This window comes from Vipera ursinii (assembly GCF_947247035.1).
Source record: "Vipera ursinii genome assembly, chromosome: 2".
Classification (NCBI taxonomy): Eukaryota; Metazoa; Chordata; class Lepidosauria; order Squamata; family Viperidae; genus Vipera; species Vipera ursinii.
Window position 1 is genome coordinate 66,757,326 of NC_139513.1, and position 27,737 is coordinate 66,785,062.

General features: G+C 38.5%; 1 protein-coding gene across 4 annotated transcripts; it reads right to left on the reverse strand.

The window, feature by feature from the left end:
* Positions 1-236: 236 nt before the first annotated feature.
* Positions 237-27,494, reverse strand: POC1A (POC1 centriolar protein A). 4 transcript variants are annotated; one of them, XR_014491791.1, is made up of 14 exons: positions 25,498-25,580; positions 23,781-23,865; positions 23,194-23,365; positions 22,231-22,410; positions 19,984-20,091; positions 18,094-18,209; positions 16,059-16,192; positions 13,584-13,652; positions 11,639-11,788; positions 8,397-8,456; positions 7,126-7,281; positions 2,175-2,319; positions 609-640; positions 237-322 (listed from the first exon to the last, which is right to left on the reverse strand). XR_014491791.1 is itself a non-coding variant. In XM_083356878.1 (12 exons), the coding sequence occupies exons 1-12, from the start codon at positions 27,404-27,406 to the stop codon at positions 2,221-2,223; spliced, it is 1,347 nt and encodes a 448-aa protein (XP_083213004.1). In that variant the 5' UTR covers positions 27,407-27,494; the 3' UTR covers positions 951-2,220. The 4 variants fall into 4 exon arrangements, 3 of the variants coding, with proteins under 3 accessions (XP_083213004.1, XP_083213003.1, XP_083213002.1); XM_083356878.1 differs by lacking the exons at positions 237-322; positions 609-640; positions 25,498-25,580 and adding an exon at positions 27,389-27,494 and having other exon boundaries at positions 951-2,319; XM_083356877.1 differs by lacking the exons at positions 237-322; positions 609-640 and having other exon boundaries at positions 951-2,319; positions 7,126-7,278.
* Between the last annotated feature and the right edge of the window lie 243 nt (positions 27,495-27,737).

Sequence of the window (27,737 nt, forward strand, 5' to 3'; positions counted from 1 at the left end):
CTTCTGCAGCCAGGCCTGCATTTCTCAGTCTTTCCAGAAGGCCTCTGCAGCCAAGAACCGAGCTATGGATTCAATCCATATTTTGCAGTCAGGCCTTTCCGGAAGGCCTTTGCAGCTGAGTTTCGAGCTATGGATTCAATCCATAGCTCGAAACTCAGCTGCAAAGGCCTTCCGGAAAGGCCTGACTGCAAAATACAGGCCAGAATGCAGCTGCAGAATGAAGCTGCTCCTTCAGCCGCAGAAGAAGTGGACCAGCTGGGTGGGGCTGTCAGTGCCGGAGGTGAGTATAAAAGACAACCCCTGAAAATAAGATGTGATGCCTCTTTTGGAGATAGGTAGGTAGGTAGGTAGGTAGGTAGGTAGATAGATAGATAGATAGATAGATAGATAGATAGATAGATAGATAGATAGATAGATAGATAGATAGAACCCAATCTTATTTTCAGCCATTTAGAACAACCAAGGTACAGCAACAAATGATTTGGATGAGGCCTTTCAATGAACCTCTGTATGGATATTCAGAACTACGTGAAAATACCCCTACAGGCAGAAGGGTAACAAAAATTAATATATATCTAGTACAGAAATATAATTTTAAATGTACTTACCTGCAAATGAAAGTGGATTTTAAAATGACAGACTACAAGAATGACATGGAAAAAATGTTATATTGGACATAGAAAAGAAACCAACTGATGTCTTAATCATTTAAAGGGATGTGAAAATTATAAATCAAGAGAGCGATCTGGATAGTTTTCCCTTATTGGATCTACAAAAGCTTGTTAAAGCTTTGAAGAATTTTGTGAGAAGGGACAAAGGCAAAATTAAAAAAACAACCCAAATTTTAGGAGCTTATTTGAAAGGAGTAAAGATAAAGATTGTTAAAAATAAAAGGAAGGAATATAAAGTTGGTTTATTTGATCAAGGCTCAAATACAGATAGATTATCTCTGGTAACCCTTTAGGGATTTTTGCTGATATCAGGACTGAAATGATGAGGTTTTATGGATTTATTTAAAAATCAACAATGGATATGGGAAGAAGATACTTCTTTGTATTTTAAGAGGTGATATTATTAAAATTGTTTATATTTGTGATGAAGGCAGGAAGTCATTACTTTAAATATTTGTCTTCTTTTTACTATATTCTTATTCTTTTCTATTTCTCTATGTTTTTCCTTTTTCTGTGCCTTTTCTTTTTCAGCTTCTCTTAGGGGTTTCTACACTCATATAAAAATACATCAAATTAATGAACTTTCCAAGGGAAAATAATTACAGGTACCTCTTATCAGTAATAGAGGTATGACAAGGCAGTTAATAGCAAATAAATCTATGACTAGGAACAAGCATACAGAGCTAAAACAGACAAATAGAGAAAATATATTAAAGGTTCTAATGTTTGATAACCAAATAATGTTGAAATTAAGATTAAAATACAACAGCAATGTACCTTTTTTTAACAGAGAAGCTTAATATTTTCAGTCTCAACATATTCAGAAGTATGTGAACCAGCATGGTGTATTCATTTAGAAGTTAGACAGGATGAGAAAGATCCAAGTTCAAAATCATCCTCAGCCACAGAAGCTCAATGGATGACTTTAAGCAGATTATCTCATCTCTCAGCCCAACCTACCCCACAATTTTCTTATATTGGGAGTAAAAGGAAGTGGTGAATAGGATATGCGTGGTGCTTTGGGGAGATTCTTCTTGGAGAGAGGGAGAGAAAAAGAAACCATAGATCTCTCTGTGTAAATAATATTTCAGATGTTCTTCTGGCACTTGAGATTCCAAAAAGAATCTCCCCAAAGCACCAAGCATGTTTTTTTAAAAAAATCATTTGGAGTGTTCACAGATCATTTATAACTGAGACCTCTTCTATTTTCTAATGAAAAACTCCCACACTGTGCCATATGCATTAATTCACCCACACACAATATTTCAACAGGTCTACTTCAAGCTCTAAAAGATCAGTTTCAAAATAAAACTATTCATTTCTACTTTCATTTCGTTTTTGTAAAATTTGAAATGTTTTTGCTAGATAAACACTATTTCCTCCTTTGGACATCAGGAAAGCCAAGCAACACATTTTTAATAAGAAATGAAAGTTTAATCTTAACCAAAATGTATTTACAAACATTATTAGCTATACAGTTTATTCTAATAAAATATGTCTCACTTTAAAACCATTCACACAAAATGCCTTCATCAGCTTTGGGGGAGAATCAGACAGATTTACTTTGAGCAATTTTTTGTTGATTCTCAAGACACTCCTTCAGCTTGTCTTCTGTTAATGTTAATCTCTGTTCTAGAATGGACACAGTCTGCAAAATGAGAAAGATAATGACAGAATGTGCTATAGGATTAGCATAAGGCAACAATTCTACGTAAGTAACTACTTAGATTAGAACAAGTCAGATTCATGTGAGAATTACATCTGAGTAAATATCTGTAAGATTAGGCTATGCTGCACATCTTACTTAAGGATACATGGGCTGTTTTTCTAAGAAAGGAGCGCAACAGAATAAACGACTAAAAGCAATAAACTCACACAAAAATCATGCACTGGCAAAACATAATATTGCAGAAGAAAACATTTTACCACATTACATATCCGATTTGCTGGCCATTCCACATCAGTTAATGAAAAATTATTACCCAAAGTAGAAAAGTATATAATTTGCTAAATAATTCATTACTACTAATTTTATCCTTTGTGAAAAGCTAACGTAAAAGAAAATATAGTCTTATTACCACACTAAGGCCCAGCAAGCAGAAAGGATGGGAAATTGCCCTTTTTCCAATGTTGCTTCTCCTATTAATTGGTCTTACAGCCTCAGGAAGAACAAGCTTGCTCTTTTATATATTTGTTTCACTTCTCCAGCATAGGTATTGTCTCCAAAACATTAAACAATATTGGACCCAACCTAAAAGAACTCTCTGATCATCAAAAAGAAAGGTAATGCTCTGCCAAGTATGGTGAGAGACCCTTTCAGAAATTTAGTCACTTCTCTTGCAATTCAAGAGCTTCCTTGAGGCAGGAGCAGAATAGGGACTGGTAAAAATATTATTCTAAGTTAAACTTTAGTCATTCCCACAGCTGACATACATCAAAGAAAGTAGTAACATACATTCAAGGTCACCATGGTGGAGCAATAACTTACATCCCTGTAATGTAGTATCTGACAAGAGAAAATTTGTTTGTTTCAAAGAAAAATTGGTATCATAAACAATTCCATTTTGTAGCTATAGCCAAGATTTTGTTTTTCTGATCCTAGAATATTGTGACAAGATCAGGGGACTAACTTTTGCAAGAGGGTTTTTTGTTTTTTGTGTTTTTTTTGGTCTCTGTAAGTCTGTCTTCAAGTCAACCTTTGACCCCTAGCAACTGCCTGGGTGAGTTCCTGCATTTTTCTTGGCAAGATTTTCAGAAATGGCTTGCCATTAACTACTTCCCAGGGCTTAGGGAATGACTGACTCAAGGTTACCCAGTTGGCTTTGGGCCTATGGCAGGATTAGAACTCATGGTTTCCCAATTTCTAGTATGATGCCTTAACCACTAGACCAAACTGGCTCACTTTGCAAAAGTCTAGCTATTGATAAGCACATTGGTTTGTGCTTAAATTGTAAGCCGCCCTGAGTCTTCGGAGAAGGGCGGGATATAAATGGGATTAAAATAAAAATAAAATAAAATAAAATAATAAATACCGTAGTATCAGGAAAACTAAATTATCATTTTTCATTAGTTACCAAATTATTACACTCTTAGCAATTTATAACATTTGCTAGAATATATTACTGTCATGAAGCCAAAGTAATAATGGGAATATGTTTCCTATTAACCTGCATGTTGAGTGGCTGATGCTATAAGAATGCCATAAATCCCTACAGGTAATCCTCAATTTACAATTGGCACCGGAATTTTGGTAACTAGGCAATGCGGTTATTAAGCGAGTCATCACTTGAAGAGACCCAATTTTACAATATTCTTACTACAATTGTTAAACAAATCACATGGTTGTTAAGTGAATCACATAGTTATTAAGCAAATCTTCAAGCCCACTGCAACAAATTAACTTTGCTTGTCGGAAGCTGGCTGAGGAGGTCACAAATAGCAATCATGTGACTGCAAAATGCTGCAATCGTTGTAAATGTGAGCTGTTTCGGACAAGGCCCCAAATTGCATTCATATGACTGTGGGATGATGCAATGGTCATAAATTTGAGAAAGAGTTGTAAGTCACTTATTCTGAGTCCATCGTAACTGCGAACCATTGTTAAATGAACAGTTGTTAAGTTGAGGACTAGCTGTGGTGGGAAAATGGGCCAGGTACAGCTTGGGAAAATACTAGGCAGCAAAGCTTGCTTAATGATACAGAGTTCTTACACAATGGTATTAAGCAACCTGGTAATGGTTCCATTAGTTTCCTTAATCTCTTTTAAGCCTTATGACTGTTTAAAAAACACATATTTAAAATGATTGTGGCTATATAGTTCAGACAGTTTAGAAAATAGAGTGATGCTCCTTCAGTGTAATATGGTACGTGTTTAGATCCCTCTGCTGTTCATTCTTGGGTACTAATCAAAGAAGTGCTAATGGTACGATATAGTTCTTGCTTGAAACTTCTTCAAGTTCACTACAACAAAGCTATTCTTCTGGAACTTGTCACCATGGAGGAACAATATAGGAAAAACCCATACCCGGCCCAAAATATCTTGAAGACTGGAGCCATCATGCAGTAATGAAGCCAAGTTTTCAAGTAAAAAACACATTTTTATAGCTACTAAGCATGGCCTACCACAGTCTGTATTTTTAAATATTACAGATAATAAACATTGCATAGAATAAACACAAAGTAAAGTGGTTTTGCGTACATGAATAAAAAGACAATATAAAACGATTAGAATATCAGTATTCTGAATTATTTATTCTCAGTATTGCTTTTCAGGGATGGCATTATGTATGTTCAGGAATACTCCAAAGTCTTATGGATTATAACACCCAACCACATCCAGAGCAAGCAGATAGCCATTCCTAATGTCACTGTCCTGGCTGAATCAAAAGTTGCTCCATCCCTAGGCCATGTGGCTCTGGCCCAAAAGTGGGCACCATTCATTGCAGCCACTCTGAAAATAGCACCCAGTTCTGGGACGCAGCCATGCAGCCAGTGATGCCAAGGCACATAGAGGCCTACCCTCCTTCCCTCACACGAGGTCCAGGGCTCTTGGACTCTAATTCTAAAGATAAATGTGCATTTAGTGACAAGAGGTGGGTAAGGAGGGCATGGGACCCAGTGGAGTGGGAAATAGGTCCAATCTTGCAGGGACCCTCAGGAGCAGCAAGTAGAGCACAGGGTGCTTCAGGGGTGAGGAAGGCCTGGGACAGGCAGGCCTAGGCCTGCGCTAGGCCTACCATTGCCTCCCCCATCCGTGAGGCACCTCATGCTTTACTTAATGACCTTCTTGGTCACTTAATGACCACACTGGGGAGAGCAGGGAGAGCTCAAAGCAGTGAATGCAGCCCAGAAATAAAACATCGGATTGCATTGGGTCACATAGCAACGATGAACATGAGCTGAATATGAAAAAGCAAGTACATTAGCCTGGCAACCAAATACAGGTTAGTCTGCTCCACTGTGTTGTCCTAGCTACCTATGGTTGTGAAAGCTGGACCTTAAAAAAGCACGACAGGAAGAAAATCTGACTCGTTTGAGCTGTGGCGCTAGAGAAGCCTCCTGCATATTCCTTGGACAGCAATGGTGACTAAAAAACAAGTCCTGGTGTGCATAACACCAGACATGTCACTAGAAGGCAAAATCACAAAACTTCATCTCACTTATTTTGGCCATGTCATGCAGGGGAATTCATTGGAGAAAGCAATTATGTTTGGAAGAGTTAGCGGTAAAAGGAAACCAGGCTGCCAAAGGCTGGACACCATCATATGTAAATATACAAGGACATACTCTGAGAAGAATTTCCAATCTGAATTAGCTCTATGCCAGTAAAAAAAATGGCAAAGAAATGGGAAACCTGCTCATCTCTTCTTATGTAAATGTACAAAAGCTTTTCCAATCATATAGTCCAACTTTAAAGAAAAATCACCTCACAACTTTCCAAATAGGGTCACACTGTATATAAATCCACAACCACTACCAACACCCATAATGTCTGTATAGGGAAAATACTGAAGGGCAGGAGCCTCTGTGGCATGTTGGCTAAGGTGTTTGAATAAGAGAGAATGAAGTTCAAACCCACTGACCAGTCACTATCTCTAAAGCAAACCTATTTCACCTTTTTTCGGGAAAAACTGGATAAAAGAATGACCTATATGCCTCCTTGAAAAAGAATGAAATACAAATGAAAGTTAAAATGTCAAGCATTTTGCTATGAGCACTTATTTATTAGATATGTGTGCCACCTGTCTCGTCTAGTGGCAAATAGCATACAGGGCAGGAAGTTGCCAGCTATAGATTATGTGCACAAGCTAATTCCAAACATTAGCAACTTACGGACTATGAAATGAATTCCAGGGGTGTCAAACTCAATTTCATTGAGGGCCGCATCAGCATTGCAGTTGCCCTCAGGGGGCCGGGTAGGTGTGGCCTGGGTGGGCATGGCCTACTGGGTGGGTGTGGCTAGAGTGCCTATGGCCTACCGAGTGGGCGTGGCCAGTTCTACATCGTTCTCATCAAGAGTGCCTATGGGGGCCTGGGCAGGAGTGGGACAGATCTGAGGGTCTCTGGCAGAAGGAGGGTCTCCGGGCCAGGGCCAAGGCAGTGGGGGCCGTTCCCTCACTGTTTCCAGGATGGCTTTGCGGGCCACATGAAACCACTTCGCGGGCCGGATCCGGCCCCCGGGCCTTGTGTTTGACATGTCTGAATTATGCTGTGAATCAGCAAATTCTGCTTTGCCTTCTTCCATCACTAATCCATTCCACATTGCAAGGCAAGTATAAAAACATTTTCTGTTTATGACTTAATTTTCATATGGAGTTACCCAGAAGTTTCTTCATCTTATTTCTTACACTGATTCTTCCATCACAGCACGGTTCCATTATTATAAAAGATTCCATTGTTATAAAACTATTTATAATATTATGACATTTCATCAAAATGCCAAAGTCTTCTCTACCTGAGTGAGAACATCCAACTGTCCCACGATGTGCTGGAGAGTACTGGTCAGGCCAATCTCATCAGTTTGTACTTGCTGTCTTTGGATTAATTCTGCCGTTCCAGCTTCTTGAGTTTTTTGTCTAACTGGAAAATCTCCACAATCCATCCCTAGCTGCTGGAGGATGAGAGACACAATGAAGGTAATGAAACCAAACACTAGTCACTCTCGTGTCATATGCATTTAAATTGGCACAAACTTGTGCAGAGAAGCTTAGAGCACAGAAGAACAGTCACCTAAACCAATGTTTTGCCAATGTTGCCTTCAATCCCCCATGGTTGGGAAACAATGATTTGAAGGAAGAAGCTGTTTTTGCTACAGATCTTCTCTTTCAGTAAGCAGCTATGTTGCTGCTTCTTGTTGCTGGAGGTACATGGTGGCAGCTATTATCTGCAATTCACGTTTGGGACCTCCAGGAATTGAAACAGCAAAAGAAAAACCTGGAGCAAAGTCAATGGCAGGAAATTGCAAGTCCCAGAAAACTTGCAAGCTGGCAGGCAGGTAAGTGACTGCTGTGGTATGAGTATGTTGTGGGTGCCCCAAAGGTGGGAAGACCATGCAAGTGGCTGCTGCAACCAGGCACAAGTGCAATCAGATGGGGGAGCAGGAGCAACTTACTGGGGTAACTTGAAACCTTCCCTCTAGCTTCCTCACTGATTTGCTTATGGAAAACTAGCAGGGAAGGTTGCAAATTGCAATCACATGACTGTGGGATGCTGCAACTGTAATAAGTGCAAGCTAATTGCCAAGCACATGTGTGGGATGCTGGCTTAGCTTGAATTTCAAGGACCAGTCTTAAGTACCACTCATTCAGCACCATTCTAAGTTTCACTAACTGAGGATATACAAATATGAGAAATATGTCTATCAGTTGGGCGGGTGAGCTTTCATCCATATTCTCATGATACCTAGCTATGTATCTCCATCCTTGGTGGGACAGGACATCCAGTAGATAAATGGGTTTATTTTTCATTTTGGGCATATCCCGAGGGAAAATAATGAAAAAAGACAGTGTGTGCGTGTGCAATATTAAGCTAAATTAAATTTAGTTTTGTCCTGGCCCTGACCATGTTTGGGAGTCCAAAGAGTATATGTGGCTCTCATCTAATAAAAGAAGATCCTTTCCCTGTTACAATATTGTACTGTAAATATTTTTAATTTTATGAAATATTTTAAAAACTTATTATAAACAAACAATGGCCTCCTGATAACTATACATTCAATTTGCTTACCTTTTCCTGTCTGTAAATTCCAGCTTTTTGTTGCTCGCTGTAGCCAGTGTCCATTGGTTTCTACAATCAAACATTTGAGAAGAATCTGTGTTATTCTACATGCTTGCAATTTCACTGTAAGCTTCCAGATATTCAGTCTGCTTTCCCCAAATCTCAAGTCCTGTACCATCCTTTTCTTTAACAATGTCCCATCAATTAAAGAATATCATCTGTCAGACCTGCCTGGTAGAACATCATCTCCCATCCCCCAGGTCACACTGGCTTTGACCCTAATGGGCTTTTCCAAGACCCTGAAGACATCACTGTGTTCCCAAGCATGGGGGTCAAAGTGTCAAAATTTAAATGGCTATACTGTGGGTGTCTGGGCGTCTGCTATTTATTTTGTCTTCTTGTTGGCTTTGTTATTAGCCACCCAGAGTCACTTTGATGAGATGGACAGCCATTTAAGTCCTGACTGGCCTTTTCCTCTGTTTACAGTGCAGCCATCTTGATAAGCTATTATTTGTTTGTTTTAGCAAGAGTCCTGATTTTAAATAACCCATGCTGGACTCCCGTTATCTCCTCTGGTTTTCTTCAGACCAAAGCCTCTCCAACTTTATATACTTCAAATTTTATCATTTCAGTGAAAGAAACTGATGCCTTTGGATCCACAACAAGAAAATGTTCATACTTGCACAACAACGAAGTGGCCATTTGGCAATAAATTATTTTCCAGATGCAGTTTTTGAGCTTCACAGTCAATATAAAAAAATCTACATAGCAACTATTTTGAAGGGAAACTGTAATTATAGTGGTGAAGAGCTGACACTTATTTTAGTTCATTGTTCCAGTTCAAAATTTATTCAGCACAATGGAATGTTTAATACTAATAGGAGATGGAATCAAAGCCAGAAAATTATTAAATGGAAAGATAGAGAAATGAGTTAGTTCAGTCATCAGCCACTAAGAATCTTTATTATCTAATTGTTTATAATCTCTACGAAAATATTGGAATTGAAACAGTTGTGGGATAGAAAGGGAAAAAAGCAGTCTTTATTTGAAAATTTTATTATATGTCCATCACCGATTATTCTTATTAAGTTAGCCAAACTAGACAAAACAATCTATCTACAAATAATGGATTGGAGAAGAAGTGTTCTTTACAGAAGCATAAATTCAACAATAATCTTGAAAAACAATTTCTAATGGTTTTATTTAGTTATTTATTACATTTGTTTGCCACCTATCTCACCAAAAGGTGACTCTTTTTATCCAATACCAAAATATTTCACATATTTTCTTCACTATAATTTACAAGAAGTCTATACAATCTGATAGACTTTAAATCCATTTACTGTAGTATTAAGACCTAGTAGGTGCAACTTTTCTCTCTTGTAGAAAGCTGATAGGTAAATAAAGAATGGAGCCAAAGCATCTTTGGTTAATTCAGATCCAAATGCTGCACGTTACTCTTTCCCTTTGAATGTTTCATATAATTTCACATCTTAAAATTATTAACCTGAGCTATCAATTATTTTTATTTTTTATCCACTGCATTGTTGTTCTTTTAAATCTATCTGTAAACTAATGATAATTATCAGTGACAAATAAGCATGTGAGTAATGCTAAGTAAGGGATAGGTTTAACAACAACAAAAAAGCTGAAAATACAGAGCACTATAACTATTTTATGTTGGCATTTCTTTCGGACAGAAGTAAGAATTAGATCACTGTAATATGGTTTCATGGTTCAAAAGGGCAGAGTGCATCAGACTAAGAAAAATCAGCATGCACAGCAATTAGAAATCCCAATTGTTAAACATGTTTTTTCAGTTCTATCCATTAACACTTGAGTTACTTTCTGCTACTTTTAGTCTTTTCCTTGTAATAACAGCAGCCATCTATTTTAACTCAGGTAAAATTTCTAAAGCTCTACAGCAGTTAAAAACTTTCAGTTATCAAAATCAATCCTCTTCCATTCCAAAATCTCTTGATCTTTCTGAGGTTTAATTATCATCACAACTGACAGTTATCAGCAAATATATGGGGAAAAGCAAACAAGATGAGAGCCAATGTAAAGTCCTGGTTTTGATGTTAAATCAAGATTGGGAGACTGTGACTTCAATTGCTCTTCAACCAAAGAGCCTGCTAAGTAACAACAACAACAAAAAGGCAATCTCATTTTCTCAGGCCAGCCCACCTTCTGGTTGTATTACAGCAGACATATCAAACACAAGGCCCGGGGGCCAGATCCGGCCCGCGAAGTGGTTTCTTGCGGCCCACGAAGCCATCCTGGAAACAGTGAGGGAATGGCCCCCACTGCCTTGGCCCTGGCCCAGAGACCCTCCTTCTGCCAGAGACCCTCAGATCTGTCCCACTCCTGCCCAGGCCCCCATAGGCACCCTTGATGCGAACGATGTAGAGCTGGCCACGCACACCCAGTAGGCCATACACACTCTAGCCACGCCCACCCAGTAGGCCACGCCCACCCGGCCCCCTGAGGGCAACCGCAATGCTGATGCGGCCCTCAATGAAATTGAGTTTGACACCCCTGTATTACAGGTAGTCGACTTACAACCATTCATTTAGTGAACGGTTACAAAGGCACTGAAAAAAGTGACTTCTGACTGTTTTCCACACTTACAACCCTTGCGGCATCCCCCACGGACACGTGATCAAAATCTGGATTCTTGGCAACGGGTTCATACTGATGACTGTTGCAGAATCACGCGATCCCCTTTTGCCACCTTCTGACAAGCAAAGTCAATGGGGAAGGCAGATTCACTTAGCAACCATGTGACCAACTTCACAACTACGGTGATTCACTTAACCACTGTGGCAAGAAAGGTCATACTGTAAAATGGGGCGTGACTCATTTAACAAGCGTCTCACTTAGCCACAGAAATGTTGGGCTCAGTTATGGCCGTACGTCGAGCGCTACCTGCACTGTATTAAATAAGTAGCATCGTCTTATTATCTAAGTTCGGCGTAGTGGTGAAAACATCAGGCTAGAAACGAGAAGAGCAGGAGGCCAGCTGGGTGATCTTGGGCCAGTCACTTTGTCTCAGCCCTAGGAAGGAGCCAATGGCAAACCACTTCTGAAATACCTTGCCAAGAGATCTGTAGGGACTTGTTCAGGAGGTTTCTAAGAGTTGCACACCACTGAACAGAAGAAGAAGAAAAAATTTAAGAATGCAGGACATTCTGTTGTTTCAAACCAGAACACACCAAAAAAAACCTAGAACAACAATTCCATCAACTTACCATACTTTTACAGCCATTCATATGCATAATGGAGTCCTGTGTTTTCAGATTATTACCATAATCACCACCATTTGCATTCACAGTATATTTCTGGGCTTGTGTTGCATCACCAAAATCAGCAGCAGCAAAGTTGGTCTTCCAAACCATTACCTAGAAAAGTAAAAATTACAGAAGTCTGTAAAAATGTTTAAATACTATAATCAGACTCAGGATTATAGGAATAGCTCCCCCGGTGAAGCAAGTGAACTAATTTGTAGACTTCTTGCTCATTTTAAATATCATGTAATTCAGGTTTTTACAGAGATGGATTTAAAAGATTATCACAATGAATTCAGTCTGAAATCCTACATGAATTTAACAGCAAGATCAAGATCTCGGATCCATATTATATTAAAAACCACTATATACGTGTAATTGTTGTTGTTTTTTTATCTCAGAGTACTTTCCTGTCTCATTCTTAGTCCCAGCTACTCCCCACTTGTTAAGAGTGCTTAGTTTTTAACAAACATAACATTATGTTCCAAGTGCTCCTAGAATTATCTGTGCTCTCCCCATACAAGACAAGTGATTTCTTTGAGAATATCTGTAAACGCAGACTACTGCTCATCCGGCAACTCTTCTCACAGGAAAAACTGCAGGGTTTGCAAAGCCCCAAGCCACTAGAATTAGAAAGTGAATACCTCCAAATACTGGCTGTTTGGGATTTCTGCTTTTTCTATGTAAAAATAACTCACAGAAGTATTCAGAGATTAATTTTGTTTTGGGCGATGCCCTAAAATAATGAACATTCATAAGAAATAATGGGAATCGAATGCTTCCATCATAAAGACAGAAATAGTTCACTTTACATTTTCTGTGCTACGGTAAGAAATTATTTCTGAGAGTTAAGGACTTAAGAATAAACTGATAGACATGAGAATCAGAGCAGAAGGCCAGGCACGGCACCAAAACGATGGATCCTACAGGCCTGACGTACTACTTCAAGGAACCATCACTGTCAGCAACTTCAGTTTTCTCTCTCCTAATATGATTAAATAAGTTTTATTTATGAGGTTTCAAAAATAATGGAACAAAACATGTAGATTTAACTCATTTTTATATCTGCCACATGAAGCATGTAAATATTTTAAAGACACATAAAGCAAATATACTATACTTAATATACAAAATGTAAGAAAACACAATAAATCATTTTATTTCATTTCCATTTCTTTGTCCCATTCCAAATTCTTTCAGAATAGAACCTGGAGTTTACAGGTTATTCATATTCATAATAACTTCACATCACTGATCCACAAAAGAGCGGAGAGAAAATACTAAACGTTGTTGTTGATGTTATTTATTAAGCTAATAAAACTTTCATTTCATCGTATGTGAACCTTCTTCCCAAGAAAGCCCAGAACTATTAATAAAATGAGGAGCTTTTAACACTGACACTTCTAAACCATCAATGGTTAAAGACAAGGTAGCCCTTTCCATGTGTCTACTTCATAGCATTCCCAACTCTTTTGAATCAATGGGCCCATTTTCTAATTTCAGAGCAGGACACAAACGTTCAGAAGCATTGGTTGATGAGTGGAGGGATTTCTTGCCAATTCACAAAATAATTGTCACCGCGGGTATAATCTGTTACAAAACAGCAAATGCTTAGTTACTTCCTGATGCACTGTCTAAGACATTTACTGAAGGGGCAATTAGACTGGTGTGTATGGGAGTGTTCATGCAGCATCTGTTTGCAAATCCCAAAGCCAAAGGCATCTTTTCCTGGGGTTCAGCCATCACAGCAAACAGCACAACTGCGTCAAGGAATTGCAATTAGGGCACTATATAAACACACTTGTGAGTTCCAAAGCACCTTTTTGCCCTGGAATCAAACAGGTTGCATAGTAATTGTGAGCACATGCTATTTCTGTCATAAGGTACTTGCTATTTACAAAAACAGTACCTGCTCATCAAAACCTCCGGATGCAAAAAAATCTCCTGTTCTTGAAAAACAAACACAGGTAGCTGGTCCCTATAAAGTTAAAAGAACAATGATTTAGTATGGATTGGGAGTACTAAATATCAGCGTGAAAGCCTTGTGCAGATGGCATATTTTCTCTATTACATTGTATTCTTTTTAGTTTTGTCTCTTCTAAATTGCCTCGAGATCACTTCATTTTGAAAATCTGGCATGAACTCAGTTTAATGAAAATTGATCAATACAACTGCACTTGATTTTCCCAAGAAGTCCTTATTGTTCCTAGATCACTCTTATTTCTAAGTCATACACAGCAGTATCCACTATCCCACCGAACAGCAGTAATTTCCCTAGTAGAGGATAGATGACTGATCCATGAGTCATGAGGCATAGTTTCTGTACCAATCAAGTATCGACAATGGGTCTACGCATTCATTCCAAGCCTTGTTTATATTTTAAGGGAAAAGTACTCCATAAATGAAGATACTTGAGATGCCATCAGAATGTATCAAATTGTGTAGCTGTAAATGTCAGCAATTAAACTCCCATCTCCCTAACAGGCTTTCTGGTTGGAAAAGTAAGCACCGTTATAATTAAAGACAGAAATGTAAACTTAGCCGTATTCTCTATGTAATCAAACTGGCAAATTATTCCGGTACAGAAACATATTACGTCAAAGTACATTTAAGACATCTTGGGCTTTTCCTATGAGTAAATGTCCCAGGAAAGTAATCAACTGTTAATAGTATAAACCATATTTGAGCCAAGCAATGTCTTTAGTACAAACATGCAAAGTGTAAAAATTTAACAAGCTCTTAATCCAACTAATATTACTTGCAGAATTAATACTTAAGTTATTAATCCTTGTATCTTTAATCCTACTTTTATCTACTGTTAGTATAACAGATCCAGCTACAGCTCATTATTTAGAAAGATGACATTTAGTAAATTATACTGCACAAAATAAACAATATAAAAATATATCCCCAAGTCTTTCTGGCACATTCCTATTAACAACATGGAGAACTTACAAGTCAACTATAAAGCAGATGACATATTTTCAAGTACACAGGTAAGAAAACTGGGAGAACAGGCAGTCTCAAAAATGTTAGACTCAAGTACATAGATAAAAACTTACATCTTTAATCAACATTAAATCAATGGTCATACCAGAGTTTACAAATTAAAAAAATTACATTCTATCATTATCAGAGCCTCCACTGCACAATAAGATCTGTGGCACAGATCCTTACATATATGACCAAATAAGGTCATGCCTTATCTTCGTGAACATCTGTGATGTGTCATGTAAATATCACAGATACTTAGCTACATCTGTGCCTAGTTAACTGTTTTTGTGCAAAAGTGCTACTGGAAAAAGCAATAAATCCTTTTACTTGGTTGCTATTTAAACTTCTAAGTTTACTTTCATAAAGATTGCTTCCTGACTGCAGCAGTGTGACTACGTATTGTAATGTGTTGTACGTGCAGCTCCTTTTGAAAACTCTTCTGCAACGTCACCTAATACAAAGCGTATCTACAAAGTTATTGACTAGAATCAACTGGAGTGGGCATTGCACTTATAAAACTGATTACATTTCTGGGCACAATTCTAAGTACTGATTATTATACCAATGAAATCCTAAAGAGCTTGGAAGTAGACTCTAGAAAAAAATATTACAACACATCACCTCAGCCTTTCTGAAGCTTTTTTTTTTCCTTTACCAACGACTTAAATCCTCAAATCACTCTATGACATAATGATCCCTTCATGAAATGCTGCCACCCTCACCCAAGTTTGCCTGGTATCAATTTTTATATTTTTTGATGCCCATCAATTAATTCTTTTACATATTCATGTTTCCCAACATACTTAACCTGTTTTAGCTAAGTTTTAATGGGGTTTGCTCTTTTCAAAACTGAATTTATAGTTATTGGGTTTCAATTGCATTATTATTTTATTCTACTGGCTTTTATTAGAATTTTAACATATAATATTTTGTGAGTCTTGAGGTAAAAAAAGAGTGATCTTAGAATATTGTATGCTATTAATCAAACTGCTACATGTCATTAAAAAAATTAGTTCTTGGGAAAATCTGAAATTCTAAGACAATATTGGAACAATATTTTGTTTTTAAAAAATCAACGCTTAAAATCAATTAATTTTCAGTTCAAACATAATCACACCAAAATACGCCTTAAAAATCAGCTGATTTCCTAGTTTTTTTAGAATTGGAGCCTTGAGATTGTTCAATATGTGATCTCCATGTGTTTCAGAAATGTCCCATCTGAAAATTGTGCCTTTTTGTAATGATATCTATGTAACTGAACCTCTACAGATATGTAAAAGGTGTAAATGAATTCATATGTAAGTTTCTATTATAACAACTTCTGCTATAGAATTGTTTACATATTTATTGCATGCACAAATGCAATTACTCCTGAACCAACTCTCCTTACCTGGTGACCATGTAAGGTATATAATAGCCTGCCTTCTAACAAATCCAATATTTTTAATGTTGAATCATTAGAAGCAGTAATGAGGTAGTTTCCAGAGGAGTGAAAGGACAGGCAATTCACTGAAGCACTATGAACTACAAAGAAAAAGAAAAAGAAATACTTGCGTGTTACATTTAAAAAAGAAGATAAAGAAATCTCTGCAGATTTTACTCCACTAATCATTGCCGATTATAGGGGTGGTGTTCATTTCCGTTTCAAGGTCACTGAATCAGCATTGTCCAAAGATATTTCTGTGGTCATGATGCCACAGAGCAGGGGTCTACAACCTTGACAACTTTAAGACTGGTGGACTTCAGCTTCCAGAATTCCTCAGCCAGCATAGTTGTCAAGGTTGCAGACCCCTGCCATAGAGCAGTATTACCTTCCCACCAAAGCAATACCTATTTATATACTCCCATTTGCAGGCTTTTGAACTTCTAGGTTGGCAGGAGCCGAGGCAAGGATGGGTCTCAAGCCTGGACTGCCAGCTTTTCCAGCCAAAAAGCTCAGGGTCTTAACTGCTGAATCACTGCACCACCTCATATTACACGCATTCACTTAAATTAAAAGTATAAAATAAAACAGGAAAAAAGTGAAAGAATCATTCTAACCGAAAATACCGGGGGGGGGGGGGAAATAGCTCTCGATTTATTGTGATATAAACTTTTCATACGTTTTGCTTAGCTCTCAGCATCCTCACGTAGAGAAAACACTCATGTAGTTTTATGCGACAAGTTAACTCATGCGAATTTTAGGCAGCCTGATGGCACTGCACCTCACAAATGTTCCAAGTCCATCACGAAACTGTGAGCTCTAGGCCTCCTTTAGGCATGAAAGCCACCTGAGGGACTTTGGGCTAGCTAGTCACTCACTCTCAGACCAACCCACCTTACCGGCTTAGCTCCCTCCCCCCCATATCTGCCCTTTGGGCCACTCTGCCCGCTGCCTTGCTGTAGGGTGTAATAAGCAGACCCAAGAGAGACAGCTTTAAACACTGCAGCCAAAGTTTGCTAGAGAAGCTGGGTCTGAAAAGGAGACAAAAAGGCAATGTGGCACTGGGCGCAAAAGGCAAAGAGTTGGTGCAGGGAACTGGGAGAGGAAGGCAGCTGGGCAAACAAATACTTGCTGGTGCTTTTTAAGGTTTCCCAGAGGGTGCCAACCAGCAGCAGACCTGTGCAATTCTGGGGCTACTGGTGGCCCCATTTGCCACCCCACAAAGCAGGCTGCAGGGTGGCCCAAAGACGGAGATGAGAAGGGAGATAGACGGGTGGAGGGAGTTGGAAGCAGTCCCTTACCTCATTGAGGCTCGGGGCCAGGAGGGGCCAAACCTGGAATCACTTGGATTGGTGCGGGCACTCTCTTAATGACCCGTGATTCTCAATTAATGACTGTAACAGAGAAAACTGGGATTGCTATCTTAACTCCGTGAGATCAGGTGATGCCTCATTTTATGGCCGCACTGACTTACAATGGAAATTCCAGTCCTCAACTGTAAGTCAAGAACTACCTGTAGTCATGTTTCATTGTGAAATAAATATATACAGTAAAGATATAATATTATTACTTTTCAAATATTTAACTCCCTGAAATTAACAGTACTATTCATACATAATTAGAAAGGATTTGGAGTCTTATTTTAAAGAAGTACACTTTTATATATAAAAATGATGTCTGCTTACTGCTTAAACTTCAAAACAAAATTCTTCACAAAGTCAAATATAAAGTCCTTTCAAGTGTTCATTAGGAAAAATATCAAAGAAACATGCTTTTTTCATTATTGGGAGCTTACTGTTCTCTGAAACTCTAACAATGAGCTTAGCAAAGGAATATTCTGTTACTGGTTCACACACCAGGTTATGTTGCTGCCGTAACTGCAATTTAATGAATGAATTAGAATGGGCCGAGTTTACAGAAAACACTAAGCTGAACTCAAGCAAATCACATTATGGTGTACAGCAGTGAGCACAGCCAATCTAATAGCGCACAGGTTGCTTACCTTGATAATGTTGCAGCAGCCTATTCATCCTAACATCCCATACTTTCACTGTGTTGTCAGTGCCAGCTGAAGCAATGGATGTACCGCTGGGATGAAAGTCCACATGAGGGACAAACCTGTAATGATTAAAAATGAAGAAAAAGAGCTAAACCAAAAATGAAAAAAGTTGCTCAAATGTTGTTTTTAAGGTTACATGATTGTCCTACTTCCTATAGAATTTTTGAAAAGTGCTGGTTGAGTATTAAATATTTCTTAAATTTTTCTGATTAAGTAAAACAATCAGGGTATTATCTCACGTGTGTGTGTGTGTGTGTGTGTGTGAGAGAGAGAGAGAGAGAGAGAGAGAGAGAGAGAGAGAACACTTCTTAAGTCTTTAGAAGCAGAGAATCTACAGAAAGGGTCATAAAATTTTTGTTTGTCCATTTTCAGATTTGAAAAACCTCCGCTGGTTGATCTGATCTTCTTGAACGGAAGCATAAGCAGTTCTCATTCCAGGGAGACGTTGTCTTCGTGTAGCAGTGTAAAGCTACATCAGCATCATAGGTATGCAGCTTCCTTATGTCATAAAGCCCAATGCAAGGGGCTTTATGCAGCTTCCCATTTAGAACTGCAAGAGTCTCATGGTTACATGATGCTCTCTACCTATCCTACTTATTTTCATTAGAATCCAAAGCAAGAGTTAACTATTAAGTCAAGCGTATGATCAGGTCACCCCAATAGCTTTAATGTTGAGTCTTATGTAACCACAATGTTCTAACAACTAGAAGTAGCTCCCACTCTGCGGGAGTAATAGGACAAACTGAATCCCCGAATCAATGATATGCATAAAGTCTAGTAACTTAGACTGAGGACAGAAGTAAGGATCATGCTTAATTATGGGCATAGCTGGGTTTGACAGAATCTTGTGTAATGATGCAAGGTTATAAATAAGTTAAGTATAAAGAATAAGTAAGCATTTTTGCATGGCTATGGTTGTGCAAGACTATAGCATTTCACAGATGAAGGCAAATATACGTGTCCCAGGATAATGTTGCAGGATCCAATCTGGGTCAGCTACCAGGACCTCAGAAGATTTGTCTTCCGAGCTTTTGGACTCGTGCTGAAGCTCATCTTCAAGGGACCTTCTCTCTAGCAAATGTGTTAGCAGAATCCTGCTAGAGACAAGTTCCCTGAGGATGGGCTCCAGCATGAGTCCAAAAGCTCAGAAGACTAAACCTCTCGTCCTGGTGACTTACCCAGATTGGGTCCTACGACGGTATTTGCGTAACGTTTCTAGCCTGAACTACCTGAAATTTAGATGTAGCCCTTTGAGAACAGCTTGGAATAAAGCAGTATTTCTGTCATCAATTTTCAGTGAAATTTTCTCCTCAAAAATACTAACTCCAGTTAAAAGATTTATATTCAACGTTCTATAAATCACAGTAAATTATCCCATACTCTTTGAGACGCTTTTCTAGTCATTTTCTTATTTTTCTTATTTATTTTGGACTAATTGTATTTCACGTACATCTTCCAAGTCACCTTTATTATCTTTTTCCCAAGTGCCTTTTATACCACTGAGTAGTAGGAAAGAAGTAGGCAAAACCAGAGTTTTCATCAGGTATGAGTGGAAGGAAAAGCTCAGCAGTTCCACTGATTGCAGAAATAGTTAGAATTTAACTTAAGACTAACTAATAATGCTTCTGGACCATTGCTTTGATTGTTAAGCTAGCAAAGTACATAAATTTCATTATAAAAACTGCACCACTTTTAAAACATTTTAATTAATTGTTGAATTGGTATGCTGCCCGACTTAAATGTTACAGCACTACTATTTTTCAAGGAGATATTTCTTTATATGCTTTAAAAAAAATATAAGACAAGCCCCAACAAACTATAATTGATACTTGCCCACCATGCTCACAAAAAGAATGTATACATTCCCGGCTTGTTTTATCCCAAAGTTTGACTGTTTTGTCATCACTGGATGATACAATCAATCTTCCATCAGGAGAAAATCTGCAACAAAGACATTTGTTGAAGCTCATTTAGTAATAGCCAATATAAATTCTATCTGAGTTATTCTCAGAGGAAAATTACTAGAACGGTACAAATGTTACCTGGCTATAAGGGGCTCTTGAACCATTCAGAGCGATGTTTCAGAAGCAACAAAAGCACCCATCCAAACCCAATGCTTAAAACGATGAGGTACTGGACCCTCTCCCAAGTTCACTGTGGCTACTTTGAGGTCCTTCCCACATTGTAGGAGGACTCATATACATGCACCAAAAGCATGTCCAGTAGCACTGTCACCAAAACAATGTCTCCCCCCCAAGTAGTGTTTGCACAGCTCTAATAGTTAATAAGACACTTCTTTTAAATCAGAGAACCATTTTTTTTCTGTTCCCTCTCTGGCAAGCTATTATCCGGGTCTGGAGGGGGAGGAACAGGCTTCAGCTCAACCCTGACAAGACTGAGTGGCTGTGCGTGTTGGCATCCCGGGAAACGCAGAATTTTCCATCTCCTTAGAAGATCATATAGGAGCTGTGACTAGGGGGGCCTTCGACCAGGTTCGCCTGGTGCGCCAGTTGCGGCCCTATCTAGACCGGGATGCCTTGCGTACAGTCACTCATGCGCTCATGACCTCTCGTTTGGACTACTGCAACGCTCTCTACATGGGGCTGCCCTTGAGGACCACTCGGAGGCTTCAACTGGTGCAGAATGCAGCCGCGCGAGTTGTGTTGGGGGTCTCCCGATACTCCCATGTTACACCTCTGCTCCACGAGCTGCATTGGCTGCCAGTTGCCCTCTAGGTGAGATTCAAGGTACTGGTAATGACCTATAAAGCCCTACATGGCATGGGTCTGGACTACCTACGGCAGCACCTGCTGCCGGCATCAACTTCCCTCCGTCCAGTGCGCTCCCACAGAGTGGGCCTCCTCAGGGTGCCTCCGATCAGAGAATGTCGATTGGTGGCCCCCAGGGCGCGCCAGACCTATGGAACCGCTTGCCGGTTGAGCTCCGGATGGCCCCTTCGCTCCTTCCGGCGCGATTTAAAAACTTATTTATTTGAACAATCTGGCCTGGTCTGATGGGTTAGGGGTTGGATTTAGTTTTAACACAGTTTTATTATTGTATTATATTGGGCATAATTATTTAATCCTTTTTAACTTCTTTTTTAACTTTTGTATTTATATTTTGATATTTATTGCCCTGTACACCGCCCTGAGTCCTTCGGGAGAAGGGCGGTATAAAAATTTAATAAATAAATAAATAAATAAATAAATTTTATCTGTTCTATAGCCAGAACAATGGTCTTCTACATATTTTGACAGCTCTTAACATATCAGCAAATAATAAAGCGCATTCTCAATCAGAGATTTATTTTTATAAACCTGCTTCCATTTTTCCTTTCCTGTGTGATCTAAAATTCTAAGTATTAAAAAGCATAAGAAAATAAATTAACAGTGAAGTTCAAATCATATCCACTTAGAAATAAAGTCTGTATAGCATTTGGCTTCAGTTAAACCTTTATGAAAGGCCTTCAGAAAAAGCATATTACATTACACACAACTGAATAAATGCTATTGCTTCTAAAAATATTAGGGTTTTTTTCCTCAGTTCAAAAAGAGAGTAGGTAAACCTTCTGTCCTCTTCCATATCATGTAAAACAACTGATTTTATTCTACATTATTCTCATTTAGTCTAAAGTAGTAATTATTCCTTCCAATAATGCAGAAGTGAGCAGAAAGGAGATCTGGAAATATGAAATGTGGCCAGTTCCTAAAGTACATAGGTAACCATGAAGATACGTTGCCAAACTTCACAACTAATGTTCGTGAAAGCCCTAGTCAAAATCTTTTTCTGTTTCTACAAATAGCATTGGATAGAGAAAATGAGAGTGTGTCCTGTTAACCTGTCCTGCCCTCACATCTTTTTTGTCTAAGTAGGAAACAGTTAGCCACAGTTTTTCTCCTTCCAGGGTTTCCTCCAATGGATAGACAAGAGTGAGGCTGCAGAGAATTAAGAACAAGGCAAGGCTACTGCACATAGCTTCTCATGCAATATTACCAAGAGAGACTTGAACACAGCTTTTGTCACATGACAGTTAGATGCCCTATACATGATCACAAAATCATTTTTTAAAAAAAGACTTACTTAGCACAACGAACCCAGTTTATGTGCTGATTCAGGGAAAATAAGAATTTTTGTCTGTGGACAGCCCATACTTTGATTGTTTTGTCATCAGAGGCTGTAACCAATAACTGGCCATCATTAGAAAAGTTGACACTTCTGACTGTTGCTGTATGAGCCTTGAATGCAGTCGATTCTCCCTTGCTTAGTTTAGGAAAACAAACACAAAAAATATATTAAATTCTAAATCATTCAATACTTGTACACATTTCTTTACTTGTTTTAATATACACATTTACATTAACAGAAATTTGTTGAATTTAGACTTATACAGTACAGCAAACCAAGAAAGAAAGAAAGAAAGAAAGAAAGAAAGAAAGAAAGAAAGAAAGAAAGAAAGAAAGAAAGAACTATTTCAATTTATAGGCAGGAATAGGTGACTATTTTAATAGTTGGGCAAAATAAAGTAATGCTTGGAGTAATAAAACAGTGACCTACTAAAACTGTGAAGTGACAAGGAAAAGTAGAACATCATGTTAAGGGTTTTAATATAAAAAGAAAAAGGGCATATGAACAGGAACAAACTGAGAACTGAAAAGCTTTATAATCAAATGAGGAAAAATCACAATCAGGAAGAAAAATAAATATTTTCTGTATTTACTGTTTGTCATCTAGGTAAATTTTATTTATTTATTCCAAACACAGGCACCAAGTTGCCAACTCAGTGTAAACTGCAGTAGATTTTCATGCAATAAGTAATGTATTTATCTTCTTACCAAAGAGTTACAAACAGCAAATAATGCACAAAAATTCCTAGTTGAGCATACATTTGAAAAAGTGACTGCTATAAATCTTTTTTTTTTAAAAAAAATCATCCTATCTTCCCAGGATGCTTCATGGATTAGAGATGAATGAATACTTCTATATTAAAGTAAGGATGGGAATCTAGAAAAAAGGCTACGCAGTATAATTTAACATTATACTTACACACTTGGAACCCACAAACGAACTGTTTTATCTCTAGAACCAGAAGCAATCAGGTGGCCAGATGGTGAAAAATTAACACACATTACTGCATCTTTATGACCCACAAAGCGATAGGCTCTCATCTGAGGTTTCATACTCCAAATCATCAAACAAGAATCCATAGAGCCACTTACTAAATGAAATAATATATAAATATTTATATTACAATCAGTGGAAAAAATGAGTGGCCAATTACATTAAATTACCCGTTCAACAGATTTTCCTAATATATTTCTGGAGGCTCTTCTTAAAAGTAGACAAAGAACAAAATGAAGAATGAAAAGCAACTATGTCATTCCACATAAAGCTATTTTTACAATTAGGAAGCACACTCAATTTATCCTTTATTGAAACCAGAATAATCTGTAGTATCCTTTCAGTTCTCTGAAATACATGACTTTGTGCCTAAGACTAAAATATCTGCAAACTGCTCTCCTCCCTTAAAGTTAAATGAAATAAATGTTTTAACAATATGTATTTTAGACATCTGGAGACAATGTTAATAATGCTTATTTTAAGAAATAAATGATGCTCAGGGGGTAACTTACCTAGCTGTTTTTTATTTAGACTGAAATCCACACTAGTTATTGCATCCCGGTGGCCTTTGAAATTCCTCTCCAATGTTGGGTCTTCCTATATAAGAAATGTCATATTGAAACAAATGTTTTCTTACAACAATGCAAATATATTCTTGAATATTCATGTATCTTGTGATAGGAAATGCAGGGGAAAAACAAATGCCAAGAAACAAATACTCTGAAGTACTAAACTGGTATGTATTCTTAGTTTGATAAGATATGTTCATTGAGTTTTAACTACCGGTATATCTGACTGTGATGAAAATTAAATTAACTACTTCAGATTCACGTTTAGAAGACAATTTTGATTTTACCCCACAGCTTATAGAACAAAGCATGAAATACTTGACAACACTTATTTAGGAAAGGACAGAGATGCTACAATTTAGAAAATACATAGACAGTGCCCTAAATATAGAATGTAAAGAACTGCGGTCTTTCCGTGGCTAAGAAAAAATCTACCATATTTTAAGTATTTGTTTAATGTGATTAATTAACCCAGTTCTGAATTTAGTTTTTCTTCCACAGAATCAATATAAGATATTTGCACAGGAATGCTGTTGAAATCATTGTTTTAATATAAAAGAGGAAAAATAACAAATATCTCTTAGTTTTGAAGTTCATTTCGATTCTCCAATTATACTAGTCTGTTGAACAAACTACAATGTCTGGGTTCAGATTTTTCACTTTGGCTTAAAGCATAATATGCACATTATGATAATTCTGAATGTATACTACATTAAGCAAAAACAAAGAAACCACCTTTTTGGCTTAGAATAATAGATCCAGCTAGATTTTGTTGCTGCAAGTCAAATGAAGCTGGGCTTGACATTTATTATGTCAAGGTTTGAGCTAATTTTTTCTCACCTTTAATAGCAATATTTTATGAAATACAGGTACATGAAATCATGACATTGCATTTTCACACCATACGTTTGGCAAAGATACCGTACATTGTGATTAGCAGCTATGACAACAGTCTCTTTAACATTTAGGATTTTTAAAATTAAAATATTTGGAATCATAATATTCAGCAATCCATTTCTTACTACTGTAAAACTAAATTGTATGGTCAGAGATCATATTTAAACGTGCCAATTCAAGAAGCACTTTTACATTGACCAAATACTACTAAGAGAGCAACAGGAATAACACCTCTGGATTAATTTTTCCCGTAAATTTCTGATTATGCACTTCAAAGTTAAAATGAATAGCTTCTGTGTACAACTGTGTACAACTGTTCAGAAAGCTTTGTCATTATAGGAAGTCAGCACACACACACACACACACACACACACACAGAAGGAAATATTTGGGGGAATATTAAAAAAGGCAGATTATATTTCCCAAAGGAATAATAGGATAAAATTTTAAAAGGCAAAAGCTTCTCCCTCCCTGCCCCAAGCAGAAACCAGCTCTGTAGAAATGCAGATTTGATAACCCTTTCAGAAAGACCTGGGTCAGGAATCTTGGAGCTGATGGGATTAGAAAGACAAGTTCCCTAAAAGTCTACATCCCCCACCCAAAATCTAAAGACATGACCTTTAGGATATAATAGGATTAACCCACATTAGAATACCAAAAGGGCACATTGAATCTCAGGTCAAAGTTCACAGCCCAGGAACAGGAACAACCTCAAACAGGAACAACTCCAAACCCAAAGCCCAAAGGAGGTATAAAAACCTACCACTCCCAGCTCCATTTTGTCAGCCATCCCAGAAACACATGCTGTGTCACTGAAATTTCTGCCAACTAAACTGAGGTTTCCTAAGCAACCTCCATTTTATTTATTCATGGCTTGGACTGGACCCTGAAGATTTTTCTTTCAACGTCATCATATAGAAAGTAGTTATATTTTGGTTTCCGAGTCCCTTGTTATTTATCATACATTTAGAGAATGGTTCGGCATCAAAGAGAGACTCTTGAAGCTTATAGCTGCGTAAACAAAGGAGACTTAGCAATTATTATCAAGACATTCAATCTACAATAAAATATGAAGCAAATTGATAGGGGTAATCTATGATTCAGGTAGAGTTAATTGACCAACATTGGGAAAAACTAGAAAACATAACAATTGAGATGTGGATTAACAAGATGCCTTCAATTGCCGCTTTAGAAAAAAAAATACAAAGTAAAAATAACAAGCCATCACAGGCAGGAATCACAATTTTACTAAATTTGGATGGATGTTATGGTTTACTGCAATAGCAATTGACTATAATATGGTAATACTTTACATATATGGTAAATTTGTATATGCATCCATCCTGCCTCTTTTTTACATTTTAATATTTTTTTTGCATTTGTTGTATATTTTTTCTATATAAATCTTAGAATTATGTTAATTTAGTTACTTGATAATGTTTATCATACTTCAATTAAAAAAAGAAAATCTATGATTCAAATATTTTTTCCAAAGTATTTTTTTCAAATAATCTACATCCATTTTTGACAAAGGTCACTATTGTAGCTGAGTAGCCTCCTAATACTTATTCCTCCGTCCAGGGGTGTAGGAGGAGAGAGGAGAAGGCTTCCCACATTTTTAATATTGATAAAAGACGCATAAGGATACAGGAAGACAAATCTAGCACAGGGATTTGTTAAAGATGAAATCTTCGCTCCCTTGGATCCATCTAGACGTTACTAATAAAATAGGGGGTGAGCGTTCTTCCAGGCACAGAAGGACAGGTCGGGCTCCACAAGGGGGTGGAATACAAGACCTCCATGGTGCCTTCCAACTCTTGTTACTCTGGTATTAGCAGCAAGCCCCGTTAAACTACTTAAGTCCTCCAGATGGCAAAGCAAAGGGCAACTTTGAGGACCCAGATTGTTGGGGGCAATTAAGCTGACTTTGTAATAATGCCACATGGGGGGGGGGGGGTGTGAAAGCCCTAATAAGCAGGCATATACATAGAATGAAGGCTACTGCTAAACTCGTAAGCCGCCCTGAGTCTTCGGAGAAGGGCGGGATATAAATGGAATTTAAAAAAAAAACAACTTTCCGTTCAGAACTTTTTCCTCTCTTCCCAGCCTGAACCTCCCCTAGTTTGGAGGAATTTCAGACGCAACACTCCAGGGCAGGGGTAGGCAACCTCGGCTCTTTTATGACTCATGGACTTCAACTCCCAGAATTCCTGAGTCAGCTATGCTGACTCAGGAATTCTGGGAGTTGAAGTCCATGAGTCATAAAAGAGCCGAGGTTGCCTACCCCTGCTCCAGGGCGACTCAGCGCTGCTGGGATCTAGATTGACATGGCGCAGCTTCAGGATCGCCCCCTCTTTCTCGCCGAGGCAGCTACCCAGGCTTGGGGTCGGTGCCGCGGCGCTGAGCCAGCCCAACGCGGGGGCCCAAGTCACCGGCCCAAGCGTGAGTTCTGCTTCTCGCAGAATCGGCGGGCCTGGCTCTCCCCGCAGATTTGCTGCCTCGAGCCGGCCTCGCTTCGGTTTTTTTTTTTTTCCCCGGCTCTCCCCATATCAAGCCAGCCCCACTTTTTCCCTGCGCTGCTGCCTGCGCGGTGGAGCCGTCCACCCCGGAGCCAACTCCCACAACGCCTCGGCATCCCTCGGCTTTGCCCTTACCAGGCAAGGGAACGCCATCGCACCCCCACGAGCCGCAGCGGAACCAAGGGCCGCCCGGATTGTTGCCGCCGGAGGGATTCAGTTTACCCGCTCCTCTGACCGCCTTAGTAACGGCGTTCCTGCCTTAAAGGGGAAGACAGCGTGGAAAACTCTGCGCCGACGCAAAAGGGGCCATCTCGGAAGCGGCGCTTTCAATTGTCAGAACTGAGGAGGGAGCGGGAAATTAATTCCCTCTCGGTTTCTGGCATGGGAAGGGGGGCATTTCTCGGGAAATAACCGGTGACAGTTCCTGGAACTAAGTTGAAATGTTTAAGAATGCCAGCTAAAAGCCTAATCCAGGGGTCTTCAA